Source organism: Corythoichthys intestinalis, chromosome 11, assembly GCF_030265065.1.
Source record: "Corythoichthys intestinalis isolate RoL2023-P3 chromosome 11, ASM3026506v1, whole genome shotgun sequence".
Classification (NCBI taxonomy): Eukaryota; Metazoa; Chordata; class Actinopteri; order Syngnathiformes; family Syngnathidae; genus Corythoichthys; species Corythoichthys intestinalis.
This window is the reverse complement of record NC_080405.1, coordinates 24,678,379-24,697,022: the sequence shown is the minus strand read 5'-3', so window position 1 is coordinate 24,697,022 and position 18,644 is coordinate 24,678,379. Positions and strand designations below refer to the sequence as shown.

At 39.7% G+C, this 18,644-nt stretch overlaps 1 protein-coding gene across 2 annotated transcripts in view; it reads right to left on the bottom strand.

Annotated features, from left to right (window-relative positions):
• gpc3 (glypican 3) overlaps positions 1–18,644 on the bottom strand; it is a 223,139-nt gene that overhangs the window by 100,080 nt on the left and 104,415 nt on the right. The window contains exons 1-2 of one of the 2 annotated variants that reach the window (XM_057851010.1): positions 6,816–6,902; positions 564–1,246 (exon numbers count right to left, since the gene is read on the bottom strand). In XM_057851010.1, coding sequence (XP_057706993.1) covers positions 564–1,246; positions 6,816–6,825 — 693 coding nt within the window. In that variant the 5' untranslated portion in view covers positions 6,826–6,902. Of the gene's footprint in view, positions 1–563; positions 1,247–6,815; positions 6,903–18,644 lie in introns of those variants that run through there. The other variant, XM_057851009.1, reaches the window with a different exon arrangement.

Here is an 18,644-nt window from a genome sequence, read left to right as displayed (position 1 = left end):
ACAGTAAATCAGTTATGAATAGTAAAATAAAATATTTCAAAGATATGTCTCGAAACCAATATGATTTTTTTTCTCTGATGAATGACCACATAAAAGCCCAAATGTGTGCATTTAGTGAGTGGTAGTTTTGTTTTTGTTTTTTGCAGTTTGTCCTTGTTAAGGTTAGGATTAAGGGCACATATTAAGTATTCATTAAGTCTTATAGCCTCTCAATTATTAATTCAACATGCATAAAGAAACATGCAATCACAGAAAGAAGATTGCAGAGACAGGAAGGTTCAAGTCAAGATTCAACCTCAGGACCTACAGCCAAATACTCATCTGTAGATTTGTGTGTTTAACATTTTCACCTTGGAAGAAAATGTGTAGTTTAAAAGGATACGTCAAATGGGAAACAATGAATATAAAGTGAAAGGTGAGCTATCTTGTACTTCAATAAAAAGGTTTTACCTCATAGCCATTGAGACTGACAGTAAAATGATTGTTTCCCTCATAAAATTCAGAGTTGTTAATTCCAACATGATTGTATTTTGTGGTATCTGGACGGTGTGTGTGTGACTCACCACACTATTGAGACGACTGCGAGCATTTACTGCGTGTTTGATAGCCAGTTTGATCATAGCCGGCAGTCTGAGGACAACAGCCTCCATGTCCTGCTCGCTGCTCATAGACGCTGCCAACTTCCCCAAGCCGTCCACGTAGGTTTTCCAATGAGGCTGAACTTCGGCCGCTCCTCCCAGGCAGCTGTGCATGACGACTTGGCAAAAGCCTCGACAGACTGGTGGCCCTAGCAAGCCCTGGCAGTGCGGACAGTACCACAGTTTCATCAAGGCTCGGCCACAGTCCCGACTGGGTCGCAGATGGTCAGTGGTATTAACGACCTCGATGCCCAGGTTCAACGCCTGAAGAAAGACTCGCGTTGCAAGGAGCGACCGGGAAAGACGAGTCATCATCAATTTGGGATAAGGGCCAAATGCGCCTGAGTCCTTCCAGGCTTCTCTAACACACTCTTCAGACACAGATCCGCTACCCCCAAGAAGGCGGCGATATGTCGTGTGAAAAAGGCGACCATTGAGCAATGTCACCATGTTGTCCACTGTTGTGTCGGAGCCCAGGATGTAAAGCGACATGTCCAGAAACAGCTGCCCAACAGAACTTTGAGCTGCACCACCAAGAGCGGGGAACTCCGATTTGAGCATAGCCAGCGTAGCATTACGACCGTGCCGTAGCACCAAGTCGAAAGCCTCTGCAAGACAAAAAGAAAACAAGGAATTATTGTGAATAGTAAGCTTTTCAAAGCATGTGATAATGAAGGGAATTAACAAACACTCTCAAACATTAAAAACACAAGCGCCAAAATGTTTTCCTGACAAATGCATTCAATCTCTATAACCACTCTTTACAAACTCAAATAGGTAACTTGATTGTCTGCAGTTCTGACACAAGAATAACAATACGGAACTATAGCTTGGCAATTTTTTTAAAGGATAATTTGTATCCTGCTATATTGTTGTTACATACAGCGGTATGAAAAAGTATGTGAAACTTTTTGGAATTTCTCACATTTCTGCATAAAATCACCGTCAAATATGTTCTGATATTTGTCAAAATCACACAGGTGAAAAAACAGTGTCTGCTTTAACAATAAGCACACACACGGTTATTGGTTTTCATATTTTAATGAGGATAGTATGCAAACAATGACAGAAGAGGGAAAAATAAGTAAGAGAACCCTCTGCCTAAGGAGACTTAAAGAGCAATTGAAACCCATTTTTACCAAATAATTTAAGTCAAGTGTGTGCCCAATCACTGATGAGTGGTTTAAAGCTGCCCTGCCCATTATAAAATAACAACTAGTAAGAATTGTCTTGATGAGAACCATTTTCTGATGTGAATCATGGCTTGGTCAAAAGATGTGTTTGGGTGGTTTTAGTTAAAGCAGACACTGTTTTTACATCTGTGGGATTTTGACAAAGATCAGATCACATTTCATGGTGATTTCATGCAAAAATGTAAGAAAACACTTTTTTATACCACTGTATTGTCTTTTTTGTGGAACATCTGGAATGATTCCAAATGACTAACTTTAGTTCAAATAAAGTCCCAGATAGCAGACCGATGTTGAATAAACGTTGAGTTTCCATCAAAATCATCAGTATGGTTGACATTTTCGACAATAAACAATGTTGAATCAACATTGCAAATACCGATGACAAATGACAGTGACGTTGAAACAACGTTGTTCTATGGTGTGTCAGGTGATGGTTGGGTTAACATTAGAGATGTCCCGATCCGATATTTGGATCGGATCGGACGCTGATATGGGCAAAAAAATGCGTATCGGTATTGGATCGGAACACGGAAAAATCCCGATCCAGTTTTTTTAAAACTCCAGTCCGGCGCATCGATTTACATAATCCTTTCCAGTTTTTGCTTCGGTTTCCCTAAAATCCGGTCCGCATTATACGGCACACCTTCAACACACTACATTTACATTACCGTCTCCCAATTTACCAAGAAACTTTATCAGTAAAAATGTCAGCTGTGTGGGATCATTTCACCTTAAAGAACGACAAAGACGAAGAGGCAGAGTGCAACTTATGCCACAATAAAGTCAAGCATGGTGGTAAAGCTGTAAGAAGTTTTAATACAACCAACCTAATCAAGCATTTAGCGAAATACCACCACAAACAATATGAGGAGTATGTTAAGAAAACTGAAGACAAAAAGAAAGGTCCTACGCAACTAACAATGGCAGAAACTTTTGCTATGCGTGACAAACTGGCACTCGACAGTCCCAAAGCCCAGGGAATAACAAGAGTCATTGCCGAAGAATTAATTCTGGATGACGAGCCATCATCTCACGTGAGTAAAGACGCACCATCCAACACTTAGAACCACGGTACAACATGCCCAGCCGTCATTACATCCTTGAACGATTCTGCCATGGAAGATTCGAGAACGATTCACAAACATCCAAATTCCGATTATTGAAATATGTCAAGTAAAGTGGAACTAATACACAGCGTGGTCTTCGGGACGCAATGAGAAACTGACCGCATTGCGTCCCGAAAGTAAACATAAAGCTTGTCATAGACCCGGGTAATGCCAATGCTCAACTCATGGCTTTAATGGTAAATGGTGTTATACTTGTATAGCGCTTTTCCACCTTAGCTCATCTGATGCCGCTGGATAAAAACACAAGAATACCTGACTGCTGCTGACAACCGCTACAAACTACGTCAACGTCGTTTTACTGGAGATAATAGATATCATATGTATATAGAACTAGATGCTACACGACAGACTCAACTGCGTTAGCAACATTGAAGTATTGAAAACCAGATGCGTTGGTAAACAGCCGCCATCTTATAGCAGAAGACTTCCCTAGTAGGCTGTTGTGAACCTTCCAAGCGAACCTAATTAACTTATTATCTAAAATACTCCTAAATCGGCAAAATCTTGACTTGAATCTATCTTTAAAACAGTTTTAAAACTTTCACATGTCGAAAATAGACAGAAGGGAAATTATGGAATAACTGGAGCAATTTTAACAACTTTAACAGTTGATTCGCAAAATTAAATGAATTGAATGTAGTTTAAAGCTGCTGATACAGAATGGGGACTTGAGTATTTTATTTACTGTTTTAAAATGTTAACTTGATACTGAAATAGTCGTTTATTTAAACCTGAGAGGCTAATGCACGAAACATTAAAAGCATCTAATAGCTTGGGGGATTTGTGGGATTTTCCACTGAGGTTGTTGGTGTATTTTGCTTTTTTAAGACAGTTTACAATATTATTTGCATGTTTTACTGACTGACTATGCCATTTCTGTTTGTTATTTATAATGTTTTGTGTTTGTCACTGAATAAACAGGCCAGTTTCTTGTTACCAACCATTGTGTGTTATTCAAACTCACCTAATTCAGCTGCCTAGTTGTTATCAAGAGCACTAAAACCTTTTTCAACATGAGTCTGACAACTAAGTAAGGAGGCTAAGTAACTTTAAACTTTAACACATGCTCAGATAGGTTGGTATCGGTATCGGCCAGTATCGGTATCGGATCGGAAGTGCAAAACAATATCGGTATCGGATCGGAAGTGCAAAAACCTGGATCGGGACATCCCTAGTTAACATTGTTTTAGAGTTGATGAAATGATGTTGACAAATAGTTGATGTGATTGAAAAGTCATCGAATTATGGATGAGCGGGAGTTATGGTAAAAAATAGTTGTGTTCATGGTTGAGTGGGAAGACAGCGTATCACCTCAAACAAACTCTAACACTGGAAGCACCTCATTTAAGTATAGCCATATTTAAAGGTAACCCTGTTGCTTTTCTTCAGAGCCTTTATCAGCTATGCTGTCTTACGGTAGAATGAACTGCGTTTGTCATCACAGTTATGTATAAAACTGTTTGCCTGACACAACGTGACAAAGTTGCCGAAATTGTAAGAAACTGTGCATTTGCTCTGATTGGCATACATGTGAAGACCTAGTTAGCCTGGATGTTAACTAAGTAATTTACGTCAGGCGAACGTAATTCTTTTTCCAATTAAAGCGCTAAAATCACGAGATATTATACAAACGAATTGAATTCCTTGATATGAATAAACTGTGAATGCCGTTTTGTTTGTATTTTTCAGATTCACTGGAGAGGCAGATAGGGATGGCCGCGTCACGATATGCATTTGCTGCTGTTGTGCAGATGTGGCTACACTAGGCTATAGGGTGAATATTCCTCTCCAAGTCAGCCATTCCTTACTGAAGTACTTCATCAACGGTCAAAAATCCTCTCAGAAGGGTAGTTTTCTCAGTAGAATTCTACTGCAACCTCTGTTCCCTTATCTCCTCGAATGGGGGGTGGGGCCGGTTTTAAACGCTATAAATTAGTTGTCCCCAACCTTTTTTTTGCACCACAGACCGGGGCGATGTGGGTCTTTTTTTCACGGACCAGCAGTGTGTGACAGAGAAAATACAGTATATCTAAACATGACAGGGCTAAAAACAAATGTTAAGTGCAGGGAAAATGTAATTCACCAGATCAATCTTTTTTTTTTTAACAGCGGCCATTTCCTAAATCAAGACAGCAAATATCCTTGGTCACAGGCATAATAAGTTCTTCTCCAATCGTGAAAGATTTCTTGGCTTTAGCATTACGGTTTGCCACAAGGTATGATGCTCTCAATGCATTCACTTTTGTTGATGTGGTGGCCCTCACTAATTGTTTTGGTCCTTCGTGCTCGTGCTTTTTCGTTTAAACAATTCCAAAAGCTTATTCATTATTCCAGGGTGCTTTATAGTCTCTATGTGCCGAAGCAGGTTTGGAGGCTACATTGCCTCGTTTGCAAAATTTTGGACACATTTTATGAAGAGTGGACTTGGCGTAGGCTCCTCTTCAGACTCGTCAGGTGGCCATTTCCTCATAAAAAGCTGTCCAAAGATGTCTGTTCTCCAGTCATCTTCTCTAGCCTGCGGACTTATTATTTCCGGGAACAAATCTCATACACCTACGTCATACGTCATTATTGAGGACAAGCGCACAGATATAAAATAATAGATGCTAGCTTCAATTGATTTCCATGACGACGTGCTATGCAGTTTTATTTTTATATCTACTGACTAATCCGAGCAAAACAACCGTAAGTGCCCTGTCTGCCATTGTTGAGGTGTGCCGCCAGCAGCACACAGCAAGCAGCCAGCAGCTACATTGTTTATGTTGACTGATGCTGGGCTGCTACTGAGGTGTGTAATCACCCTAGTAATGCCAGCCACCACTAGTGGGCGACGTCCACATACTGTATCTCTACTCGGATTAGTCAATAGAGTAAGCAGGCAGTTTGGTGTGTCAAGATGCACAGGCCAGAATGCGGTTGTTAATAAATGTATTATTTCTGTGCAGCTCGGAGGCTTATGCGCCACGGTACTGGTCCCCGGCCAAAACTTTGAATGAAAACCCGTCCACCAATGATATGAGTTGAAGTGGCAGTTGTCTGCCATCTTTTGGTGCAAAATAGTAACTACATGAGGCACCATATTTGTAGCTCTGGGTTATTAAACTCAGCAATGTTGCTTATTGCAATTTTGCGACTTTGGCACTTAAATTGTACTTTTAAAGGTGTTATCACAAATGGAGAAAATATGAAACAGTAGTGAGCCATCCTAGGAGTGGCCCATAACATTGGATGAATGACCTTGTGAAATCTGGATTTTGACTACCCAAAAGATGAACTTGTTTGAAATGCTGTGTCATGACCTTGAAAAGGCCATTCAAAAACCCTCCAGTGATACCGAATCAGAACAATTCTGCTAAAAAGGGGAAACAATACCTCAGCTGAGATAGAAAAAACTCATAGGTGACTCAACCAATTCTTAGGTTTACGGGGTGACTACTTTTGCACACAGTGCCAGGTATCTTTGAATATCGGTTGGTGTACACACTGTTCTACGAGTGGCCATGAAGGATGCAAGGCGCCAGGAAGGAAGGAATATAATTCGTGCCATTCTGATGCTCAGAGTCAACGTCTTAAAATCACCGTCTTATCTCTGAGGTGGCACAGGAGGTGAGAACTATTATCAATGCAGCCAGCAGCCATAGTTTGAAAGGACAATAACAGCAGGGATTTAGAGCACTATTACTGAACTTCATGGGGAGCTGAGAGTCAGTGCAATGAAGCTTTGCCCAGGAGAGAGGCAAGTGATGCCGAAGTTATAAGCCCACAGGTCCACTACACCTCCATTTTGAATGATCGTTCCATCTTATTTTTGCAGAAAAATGCTTGAACAGAGTGCCATTTCATCTTTTTTTATATACCTGATTTCATGGGAGTTGACCTGATGGGAGACTTTCATTTTTGTCTTCATTCTGCATCAAATGACGCTCTAAACAGTCCTCTGAGACATGAGCACAGCAAAATTGACAATCTGTCTCACTAGTGCAGAGGAGGGAAAAAAAGGTTTAAAACATTGTTATCTATTAAGAAAGTTGATGTAATTCCTATGAAAGCTATGCATGAATGTAATGAAGGACATTTAGTAAAGCTAAAAGCAGAATGCTACGATGACTCAGTCATTTTTTTCATCTACAGTTTGAACTCGCTAAATGTCTTATTTACTGTAAAATATTAAATTAATTCATGTCTAAAAACATAATATTAAACATTATGGTAATAATCACTGATGCTAGGTAAGTAGGCATACTGTATGTACGTAAACATAACATATTAACAATATCAAAGGCCAAACAATCTTTAGTCTGACCTTCTTTGTGGTTCATTATGGGTTAGAAGGTTTATTTATTTTATTTTATATTTACTAGTATATACAAAATACATATATCTGGCGGGAAAACACAGACAAGACTTAAAAAGCAGTTTCTGCTCTTGCACTCCTCTTTAAAAGAAACTGCTGTATTTTAAGCCAAAAGAACTGTTGTGTTTGATAGAACAATATGTCTATATGCTGCAATAGCAGATTCAAGGTGCATGAAGCCCCCGAACTAGTTTTAACTTGTCCGTTTTACCCTGGAGACCCCCGCTTACAGACGTCGCGCAACCGCTTTCGTTTCAACCCAGCCATAAAAAGAAGCTCATTTATTATATTTATTATTCGAAAAGTCTGTCATTTGTAACTTAGAATCATTAATCGATGTCTTTAATGTTTAAAAAAAAAAAAAAACGACTTTAAAATATTATTCACTCGCATAAACTTTTAAACAAATTACGTCACAGTGAAAAAAAATGGTGTCCGTAAAAAGGTCACTGATATCTACCTCATAACTATCGCTTAATTGTATTGTTTTTGTTACTGTTGCATTTTCCCCAATATTTTAGGTGAGGAATAATCGAATCAAACAAAGAAAATGGAAAAAAAAAAAACTTTTAAAAGGGTAAATATATAAAAAAGAAAATCTCGACCACTCCTTGATTTCTGCGATTTCTGCATCACAACCCTTGTTATATTACCATGTTTCACCCATAAAATCCCAATAAAATCCAGCTGTGGCCATTCACAGCTGTGTCTTGACACGCAGTGATACATGCTACATGGAGTTTTTGGATCGAAGCAAGGTAAGTACGTGATAATATCTCGTTAAAGTTTTTAATTCTGCTCTTTCATGCTCTCACCTCCAGATGAGGTTTTGCTGTTTAAAATATTTTCTTTCATTTTTTTTTTTTTTAAACGCCCTCTTTTTAAAAAAATTTCTTCCCCCAGAAAATTGAGATTTAAAGCTTTCCAATGAGGACATTTATGAGTATTAGGTTTTTAATTAAAAAGACAAGAAGGAAAAAAGAGCAAATATTCTTTTAATTTAATTTTTTAAATAAAAGTTTTAATTTAAATCTTTTGGAAAAAATAGGATTAAAAAATATTCTGCGATTTTTGTAGTCCTCGATTGTTTATTGAAGACTAAAAAAAAAATATTGAAATTATATTATTGTGGGCCACACAAAATATGGCGCGCTGGCTCTGAGCTCTGGGCCATGGACCACTAGTTTGAAAACTATCCATTATTAAACCATTAAAATATGATGAAAGTTAAAGGCACGGTGGAGAGTGGTTAGCTCGTCCACGTCACAGCAATAGGATAGTGGCTTTAATCCCAGCTCCGGCTTTACTGTGTGGAGTTTGTAAATTCTCCATGTACTCCTGCTTCCTCTGCCATCCCAAAAACATACATTAAACACTCCAAATTGTCCGTAGGTGTGAGTGTGTGCGTGAATTATTATTTTCTGTACGTGCCCTGCGATTAGATGGCAACCAGTTCAGGGTCGCACCCTGCCTCCTCCCCGTTGTTAGCTGGGATAGGCTCCAGCACCCCCACGACCTTCATGAGGATAAGCGGCACAGAAGATGAATGAATGAATATGATCAAGGTCAGTTCCATTTTTTTTTTAAACAAAAAGCTGCATCTTGTATTTTGCAAAAATCTGAATGGCGGAAAACACTCAGGTGACTTGAAATTCCGCTCTGAGACCCCCAATTTGGCCAAATTTCAAAATTGTCCTATATGCATGTGTGATACATCATTGGAAAGCTTAAAATCTCAATTTTCAGGGGGAAGAAAATTTTTGAACAGGAGGGCATTCTTTAACAAATTTAACAGCAAAACCCTGACTGGAGGTGGGAGCACGCGAGAGCATAATTAAAGACGCCATGATTTTAACGAGATATTATTGCGTACTTACCTCTTCTTGATCCAAAAACTCCATGTAGCATGTATCACCGAGTGTCAAGACATACTGTGGCTGTGAATGGCCACAGCCGGATTTTGGTGGGATTTTAAGGGTGAAACATGCTAATACAACAAGCGTCGCGGCGCAGAAATCGCAGACATCAAGGAGTGGTCGAGATTTTCATTTTCATACATTTATCCTCTTAAACATTTTTTTTTTTCTTCTTTGTTTGGATTGATTATTTATCATGTAAAATATTGGGGGAAATGTGACAGTAATGAAAAAACTACAATCAAGCGATAGTTATGAGGTAGATATCTGTGATTTATTTACAGATGCTAATTTTTTTCATTGTGACGTAATTTGTTTAAAAGTTTAAAATATGCGAGTGAATAATTTTTTAAAGTCGTGTTTTTTTCCCCTAAATATTAGACATCAATTAATGAATGTAAGCAAAAAAATGACAGACATTTCGAATAATAAATACGATTACTTACCTTCTTCTTGTGGCTAGATTGAAAAAAAGAGTGGTTGCACGATGTCTGTAAAAAGGGGTTTCCAGGGTAAAACGGACAAATAAAAAATAGTTCAGGGGCTTAATGCAGCATGAATCTGCTATGGCAGCATAAAGACATATTGTTCTATCAAACACAACAGTTCTTTTGGTTTAAAATACAGTAATTTATTTTAAAGCCGGGTGCAAGAGAAGAAACTGCTTTTTCAGCCTTGTCTGTGTATTCTGCCGAATACAGTACATTCTTAAGGCGCTTTCACACTAGCACTGACGGACCAGAGTTCTTTTTCTCAGATAGTCCACTTTGTTTTGTAAATGTGAACGCGCATCCGAACTCTATGTCCGCTAACGCTACTTTACATGCAGTGTCTCAGCATGGAACTGTGATTCTCTAGGCTGTTACACTACATGCAGTGCATGTTTGGAAGCGGAAGTGCAGTGCTCACGCTATTCAAAATCAACAATTGCAAGAGGACAGATGATTAAGCATGGCCAAATGTTGTTGTGCTGCACTACAAATGTTGTTGTGCTGCGCTAAGCAGTTGCATTTGATAGACAGAATCAAATTCCAATGTGGCGGTTGTTTTTTGCATGCTGTTCCTGAATACACGGTGTGAGATGAAGATGTACTGAGGTTGTTGGCATCGCCTACTGCGGACCGTAACCATGCTGTGTTGCAAAAGTTCTAAAATAAAGGATTAAACACCTGACAAAGTTGGCAACTTCCTTGTCGTTGTTACAGTATTAAGGAAACAGTGCCTACACCAGAGGCTCCATTTTTTGGTGCCCCCCCCCCCCCCCTATTTTTTTTTTGCAGCAGCGGTGGGGGAGGGATAGCTCAGTTGGTGCAGTGTGAATGCTGAATCTTTTCAACAAGTCATTTGCAAGTGTTGCTGCAAGGTAGCTCTCCAACCGTACCCTGGTCCTCTTGGTCTAATGTGAAAGTGCCCTAAAAACATCTTTTAAGTCATAAAAAGTAGTTTTCACAAGCTAAAAGATCTCATTACTATTAAATCAATAGATCATGGATGTACGCCGGTTTATTTCTCCTGTGGTTTAAAAGGCGAGCTATTGAGCATTGTCTTGATTAAAGGTCTCTGACATGCTTCAGTCCAAACACACTACACACACGACACATCTATTTAAAACAATCACTATTGGAGTAGATGGTTCTATCTCACTAATGGGCCATTGCTCATCTCTCATGACCAGTGTTATCACCAGTGTTGTTAATCTTACTTCAAAAAAGTAATTAATTATTGTTACAAATTACTTCTCCCAAAAAGTAATTGTGTTAGTAACTCAGTTACCTGAATGTAAGAGTAACTAGTTACTTGGCAAAGTAACTGGTGATAATTTTCAGGGTTTTTTTTTTCTCCCAAAAAAAAAAAAAAAAAAAAAAAACTTAGGTCACACTATGTGAAGTGTAAAAGGTTTTTGGGACAACTGGCCCTAGCCCAATTCTTTAGCCTAATTTACCCTTTACCCTGAATCAGTTGTTAAAAGTGCTCCCATTATTGCATTAGTTCCCTTCTGTCTACTTTTGACATGTGGAAGTTTTAAAACTGTCTCATCATTTAAAGCTAGATTCAAGTCAAGATTTTGCCGATTTAGGAGTATTATAGATAAAAATTTACTTAGGTTCGCTAGGAAGGTTCTCTACAACAGAGCCTTCCTAAGAAGTCTACTGCTCTAAGATGGTGGCTGTTTACTAAATCATCTAGTCCCTATGCTGTACACGTTACTAACGTCCCCGTGTCTGTCATTTCGCATCTAGTTCCATATATATGTGATATCTACCATGTCTACCATATCATGTGGGTGTAGTTTGTAGGCTATCGGCTACAGTCAGTTATTATTGAAGCCACCTAGCATCACGGTTGCTCGGCGTCACAACTTTTTTGCCTCATCCCCACTCCTGCTCTGCTCTGTCGTCTCGGTGAGTCCGTCTCCCTCAGACTTTTATTGCGTTATTCAACCAATATAGCAACGCATAGTAACGCACGCCTTTCCATCCTCAGTCACGGTAACGGCGTTGCCAAGATGAGAAAAGTAATTAGTAATTAGTAAAAAGTAATTAAATTAGATTACTCACTACTGAAAAAAATAATGTCATTAGTAACGCCATTATATTCTAACGCCGTTATTAACACACTGGTTATCACTTATGCGTTATAAAGTAACAACGTGTTATTGTAATCTGATTGCTTTCTTTCAGTAACGAGCAATCCAACGCGTTTATTTTCCGAAACAGTAATCTGATTAAAGTTTCCTTAGTGTCTGTGCATTACTATTTTGTTATCCATCCATCCATCCATCCATCCATCCATCCATCCATCCATCCATCCATCCATCCATCCATCCATCCATCCATCCATCCATCCATCCATCCATCCATCCATCCATCCATCCATCCATCCATCCATCCATCCATCCATCCATCCATCCATCCATCTACCGCTTAATCCAGGGTCAGGTTGCGGGGGCAGCAGCTTTACAGGGAAGCCCCAGACTTACCTCTCCCAAGCAGGGGTCGCGTTAACCGAATATTTTCCGTCGTTGACCGATTTTTTAAAACGGTGACGGAAAAAACTGAAGTCCATCCGTCATTTTGACAGGTTGCAATTCACACCCCAGACCACAGGGTGGCGAGTGAGCATATTAATTAGCTATTGTCTCTCTTGATGCATGACGTCGTTGGCCTTACTCTGAAAAATGTCAAGGCAACTGAGTGTCCGAAGTTTCTTCAAAAAGCCCCAAAACGACGATGGTGTTGATAAAAGAGGTGAAAAAACAGGGACTGCACAAGCGGGCACGCAATTCAAGTCCACGCGCACCAGGAGGAAGGTGTGAAACTACGTACGGGCCACAGCAGGTGAACTGTTAATTTCATTGTTCCATATGCTACATATGGTAGGCTACCTACCTACTGGGGCCACAGTCAGCTGTTTTTGTCACTGCGGAGAAAAAGTTACATATTAATCTGCTTGATGTGTGATGGCACGGTGTGGATTCTCTGTTAAGCTTGTTCGGACAGAGTTTTAATTTAAAATGAATGAAAACTAAATACTATTGAATATGTTGAAGCGGTATGCAATGTTAAGAGTCTTGTTAGCTCGAATTGCTGTGTCAGCCGCTGTAGCTCTGCTGCTCTCTGTGAACTCTCTATTCAAGCCGGAACGCGCGCGGCTCTTAAGTGTCTCTGTCACGTGACTGTGTCGTAGCCGCTAACGCGCTCGGCCAAATGGACACACAAGTACGGAAGGTGAATTATGCCAAACAAAGGGTCACCACAATGTCATTATCATCATTTTAAAAATTTAAGTGACAGCTAAAAATAGATTATGACCGGATTTTTATGACCCTGTCAGTCAAAATGACAGACAACGAAAAAGTCTAGCGCAACCTCTGCTCCCGAGCCACTTCAACCAGCTCCTCCGGCGGGATCTCAAGGCGTTCCCAGGCCAGCCGAGAGACATAGTCTTTCCAGCATGTCCTGGGTCGTCCACAAGGCCTCCCGCCGGTGGGACATGCCCGGAACACCTCTCCAGGAAGGTGCCCAGGAGGCATCTGACCCAGATGCCCGAGCCAACTCAACTGGGTCCTCTCAACGTGGAGGAGTAGCAGCTCGACACAGGGTCCCTCCTGAATGACCGAGCTTCTCACCCTAACTATTTTGTTATTATTTTGTTATTACCTCATAATGTACAGTATGTAGAATGAAGAACATTTTAGTCATGTATGAAGAATATTTGAATAGAAAATTTTAGTAAGGTTCCCACTACGTGTTAGTTTCCATGGTAACCGCTCATAGTTACTTCCTGTTTTGGGTTTGAGTCACACAGCCTCAGTGTTTTGGGACAGAGCAAGGCACGTGGAGCGAGGGAGCACATTAGAGCCGAGTGCAGCCAGCCGTTGAGATGTGCGAAGGAATGTTGATCTGTGTGCGTCCTTGAATGAACGTGAGTATTTTTCCTTCCTTCTGGAGGGTTCCGCCAATAGGTTGGAGCCGCTACATACATGGCCGTTTCATAGCTTTGTCGTTGCAACGGGTAGTCGGCCAGCATTATTTGTACAATTATACCGTGTTCGTTTAGCATCTTTGGGAAGTGTTGTAACTCCGATTAAGTGTAACGTGCTTAGTTGCCGCCACATTTTGTGGCCAAATTGACCGCATGTGTGTACGGCGTACTTCCGGGTTGTGCGGGCCCGTTCGCATTCCCACCCCTATCTTTGTGTTTATTGCACTGTGCAATTAATTTGTGTGTTGTTGATTATTGTCCAGTCAATTTGCATTGTTTTACATTGGCACTGATATGCTGTTAACCCTAACCCTTAAACCCTAACCCGAAGTTCAGAATTTTTGACATTAGGCTTAAAGAGCATACGACAGGAGAAAAAAAGTCTTAAATAGCATTATCATGTGAATTTGAATCATATTTTGAGACGATTCGACTATATACAACAATTTAGCAAAGCGCAGATGACGAGAAATTAGTGTTTTAATCTGCCGGTTAGCCACGCCTACTGTTATAGGGCTCGAGCATCACCAACAGGTGGATGACGTCAGCGGGAGACTGGGCTCATCGGTTTTACTATTCAGCCCATTGAGGGGGAATTATTCAGAACGAGGAAAACGCGACGAAGAGAGACGCAAAATGTCATTGTTTCAGTCTCTCTACTCCAATATTTTTACAGGATATTGTTTTTATCCAAGTATTTTTCCACAAAAGCTAAATAAATGGCTTGAGAAGGACCAGTCAGCCCATTGAGGGGGAAGTATTCACAACGAGGAAAACACGACGAAGAGAGCTGCAAAATGTCATTGTTTCTGTCTCTTTACTTCAATATTTTTACAGGATATTCTTTTTATCCAAGTATTTTCCCCAACTGCTAAATAAATGGCATGGTCATGACAAATAACAGTCTTGTGCTAAATGGAATATGAAATCATAAAAATGCACTTATTCAGGACGACATGGCAAAATTACTCCATAATGGTCAAAACTGTCGACTTCACCTTTACTGTCGCACCTCCCGAACGATATTTAATGACACCTAAATCGGAGATATGTCATTTCCCTTCCCCGGCTTCGGAGAACGTAAACAAACCAAAAGGCGTGACAGCTAGCCGACATGCTAACCCAAACCGAGTGATGTTTCAAAGTCTTCGAAGCGGAAAATCACACATAACTAGCCTGGATTTATTGACATGACCACTGGGTTGTCGATTGTCTTCGCGGATCGGCAAACCGCCCGGCGGAGAGCAATTTACAGTTCTGCAGTTGTTGTGCAGCTAATGTGCATGAGCAGAGCTTTTTACATGCCTATCAATGATCAAACATAAGTAGTCCTTTATTTAAAGAAAGTTTGTAGTGTTTACTTTGTAATCGCTGTATTCGTATTTGACATAATACAAAACAAGATGTTTACTCACTTCCTCCTCCAATGGCCCCACAGTAGTCGGACTTGTTTTGGCCAATATCCACGGTGAATGGGAACCTTTTGAAACTCCCAAAAGGCGTACACGCCTGTTCCTCATACAGCAAGATTTTTCTGCAGCCGTTTGGCTGGCGTGATGCGAAAAATAAACGTATTAGTCCATAAAATTAGCTGAATCCTTAGTCCTCATACACAACAGTACGGCTGGAAAGTGAAGAAGACGCCTTCAACCGTACACGTCACAGCGCCCTCCTCCTCAATGAAAGACCGAAGGCGGAAGTCACTCATTTTCATGGCGCGGGATTAAAAAAAACTAAATAAATATAGCGATCGCTTCCACACACATCCAAGCGGTCTATATCATTCAGGAGCATAAAATACCACGTGTATTATGAAATAAACATGTTTTTCGTGTCACATGCACTTTACTCTTTGAGTTAACGGGTTTTTTTTAGTTGGCGGAGTTGATTTAAACAAATTCCATGGAGTTTGTCAGTTATTTGTTAGTTTGAGGGCTAGAGTGGCTAAGCTAGCGCGAGTCAATGGTGGTTGGAATCAACTTTATCGACTAATTAAATCCACGATAACTCGAATATTAAGCCTAATTTGAAAAATTCTGATCTTCCCCTTAAAATTCAATTATCGGAAAGTCAGTTACATTATATAAATGACATTTTTTGGTTGTCATTCTTTTGTTGAGACAGAAAAGGGAGAAAAATAGGTAAAAAGTAACCAATAAATTACTTTTAAAGTAACTTGGTTAATTTGATAATAAAGTAATCAATAAAGTAACTAGATTACTTATTTTTAGGTGTAATCAGCAATTAAATTACATTTTCAAGTAATCTGTGACAACACTGTTCATTACCATGGTAATGGGGCACGGAGCTAGTCTTTTTCGACCGAGTGAGTGGCTAGCTATTTATTGTCAACTGTTCAAAGTGTGACATTACTTTATTTGAATACAATACCAAAAAAGTTGAGCCTGGCATAAAACATTTGACCAAATTAGAGATAAAACCGAGCTCCTAGTAATAGAAAAAAATAAAATAAAAAAAAGGTTACACTGGAGCCCTGTTATCAGCTTTGATAAAAACTAAATTGTCCGTAGGTGTGAATGTGAAGTGCTGGCATGCAACCCTAATAAGTATATGCAGTGGAGAAAATTGATGGATGATCAAATACTTCTTTGGTTTGAGTTTGCCTGATGCCGTTTCGCATTGTTCGAGTCGGACTGCATACAAACCATAATAATAACCCACTCTTTTATCAACCTCTCTCAAAGGAATTATGTGCGTTGTTCATGCTTCAAACAGGCTTTGTAAGGTAGGTAAAGTGTGATATGATTATTAAACAGATTTCTATTGATGACTTGAATTAGATGTTAGGTAATGTGGTAATTCAATAGGCTTTCATCCAGAAGTTATTGCGATAAAATCTTACTTCAGGAGGAAGTAAGGCATAAACGTTGTTATCGCTCCCTGCTCAGCAGAGCTGTTTGATTAAGTAGTCTTCAGATTAGTAATGGATAGTAATGGTTAATGTTGGTTTACATTTTTAGACTGTGAGATTTAATACCTTCCTTGTGATCTCTGGGGAGACGACATCAAAACGAGAGAATAAATGCAGCACCAAGATGTGCATCCCACTCAAGTGAATAAGCTTCTATCTTTTGTTTCTTCTTATTTTTCTCAAATTTAACTGCTACCTGATATATCTCTTTCACCACAAAGAAAAGAGCCACTTTGTAATGCGTAAAAGAAAGACTAGAGGGCTCGCAGTAAATGCAATTCAATGGTTGTAAGTAGTCAGGGTCATTGCAAGAAGCACTGCAAGCCCATTTCCTGCACATGCTGCTGTTTTTTTTTTTTTTTTTTTACCATCAGTGAAAGGCTTTGTGAGATCAGGTGTCCTTTAATGGAGGGAGAGGGCCTTTATGTCAGAGACCTGTGACATTCTGGATATGACTGTAGGGGGGTTGAGAAGAGACATTAGTAAAGCAGTAGCCCACAGATGGATAGCTACAGGGACACAATTAGAATTATCAGTAACATTTACTTTGTCAGTGTCACAGATGGAAGAGGCAAGCTGGCTGCCAGTTTGTCCTCTGAGATTTGGGTCTTTGCACAGACACGCAAAAGGAGGAGAAACATTGAAATATCCTTCCCTCATTCATGCCAGCCCTCCCCATTTTACCAAAGATGAAGATTTTTGGAACTGCTGCCAAATGTTGGCATGCAGTTTTCATTAGAGGACAGGTAACTGGAGCAGAGACGACACCATGGGGAGGAAAGGACACATGCAAGAGCAGACAAAAACAGGCTGGACCAGACGGAGCTTTAAGCCTTATAATTCAATCACATACTATAATTTACCAGAATCGGCCTGTCTGTCCTGGTTTATTATGAGACTATGAATCACACGGTCCTAAAACTTGTTGGGATGGAGCATTTTGGGCAGAGGAAGAACAAGTTTACATGTTTTAACCCTTTAAAGGGCAAGTAACTATATTTGGTGTTAAAATACTTGCATATTATTTATTAATTCATTTAGTTATTTATTTATTTATCTATTACTAGCAGTATGGCCCGGCGTTGCTCAGGTTTGTCTAACCTGAACAAAATACAACCGAATGGCAGATAGAACATACTTTCTTAGAGATGCAGCTGTAACGTAGTAATAGTAAAATGAACCATATACAAAATATATTTTTTTAAAAAGTGACCAAAAATAAGAAAAAAAAAAAAAAATAAGAAGGCACAAGCTATCAGTGGACAATAAACAGGCTTTTGCACCAATGGTGCCACAGTTTTGAACTATAGCTAAAGCTCTTTGTAAGGTCTGTTATTTTCATTAAAATATTAATTTCAGATTCATTTAACCGATTTGTGGAGCTGGACATCACATTTCTTTATAGCACCTTAAAGGTGGGTAACCCATAACGAACAAATATTTTGGCTGGCGCTGTACCATCTAGGCAGACGCAGTAACAGCCTCAGGGCATCTTTGTAAGCTACATTTAGTCTGCATATACCTGGTCCACAGGTGAGCGGTGTAAAAGGGTGTGCAGTAGGGCTGAACGATACTGGAAAAAACTGACAATGCCCTTGGGGGGTTTGCAGTATATAATGCGATATAAATTGCGAATTAAAAACTAGAAGAATTCTTACCAGATGACTTGAACAGCTGTTTGGGAAGACTTTGGTGGATCACAATGTTCACACTGTATTCATTAGAGATGTCCGATCTGATCACATGATTGGTACTTGGACCGATCACACCATTTTTCAGAGGATCGAATCAAGTGAAAAGGATGTTTTTTTTTTTTTTTTTTTTTTTTTTTGCTTTATGCTCATGCAGCTTTTCACACTTCCTCCTTCTAAGCAGTGTGACCAAACTGTTTTTCTTGGTCACCAGTGCAGCTGGCTTTTGGTACATAAAGTTAAAGATTGACAGGTTTGTAGCTTTGATCTGGCCAGAGACGCCTAGTTAGCTCTACGATCAAAGGCAC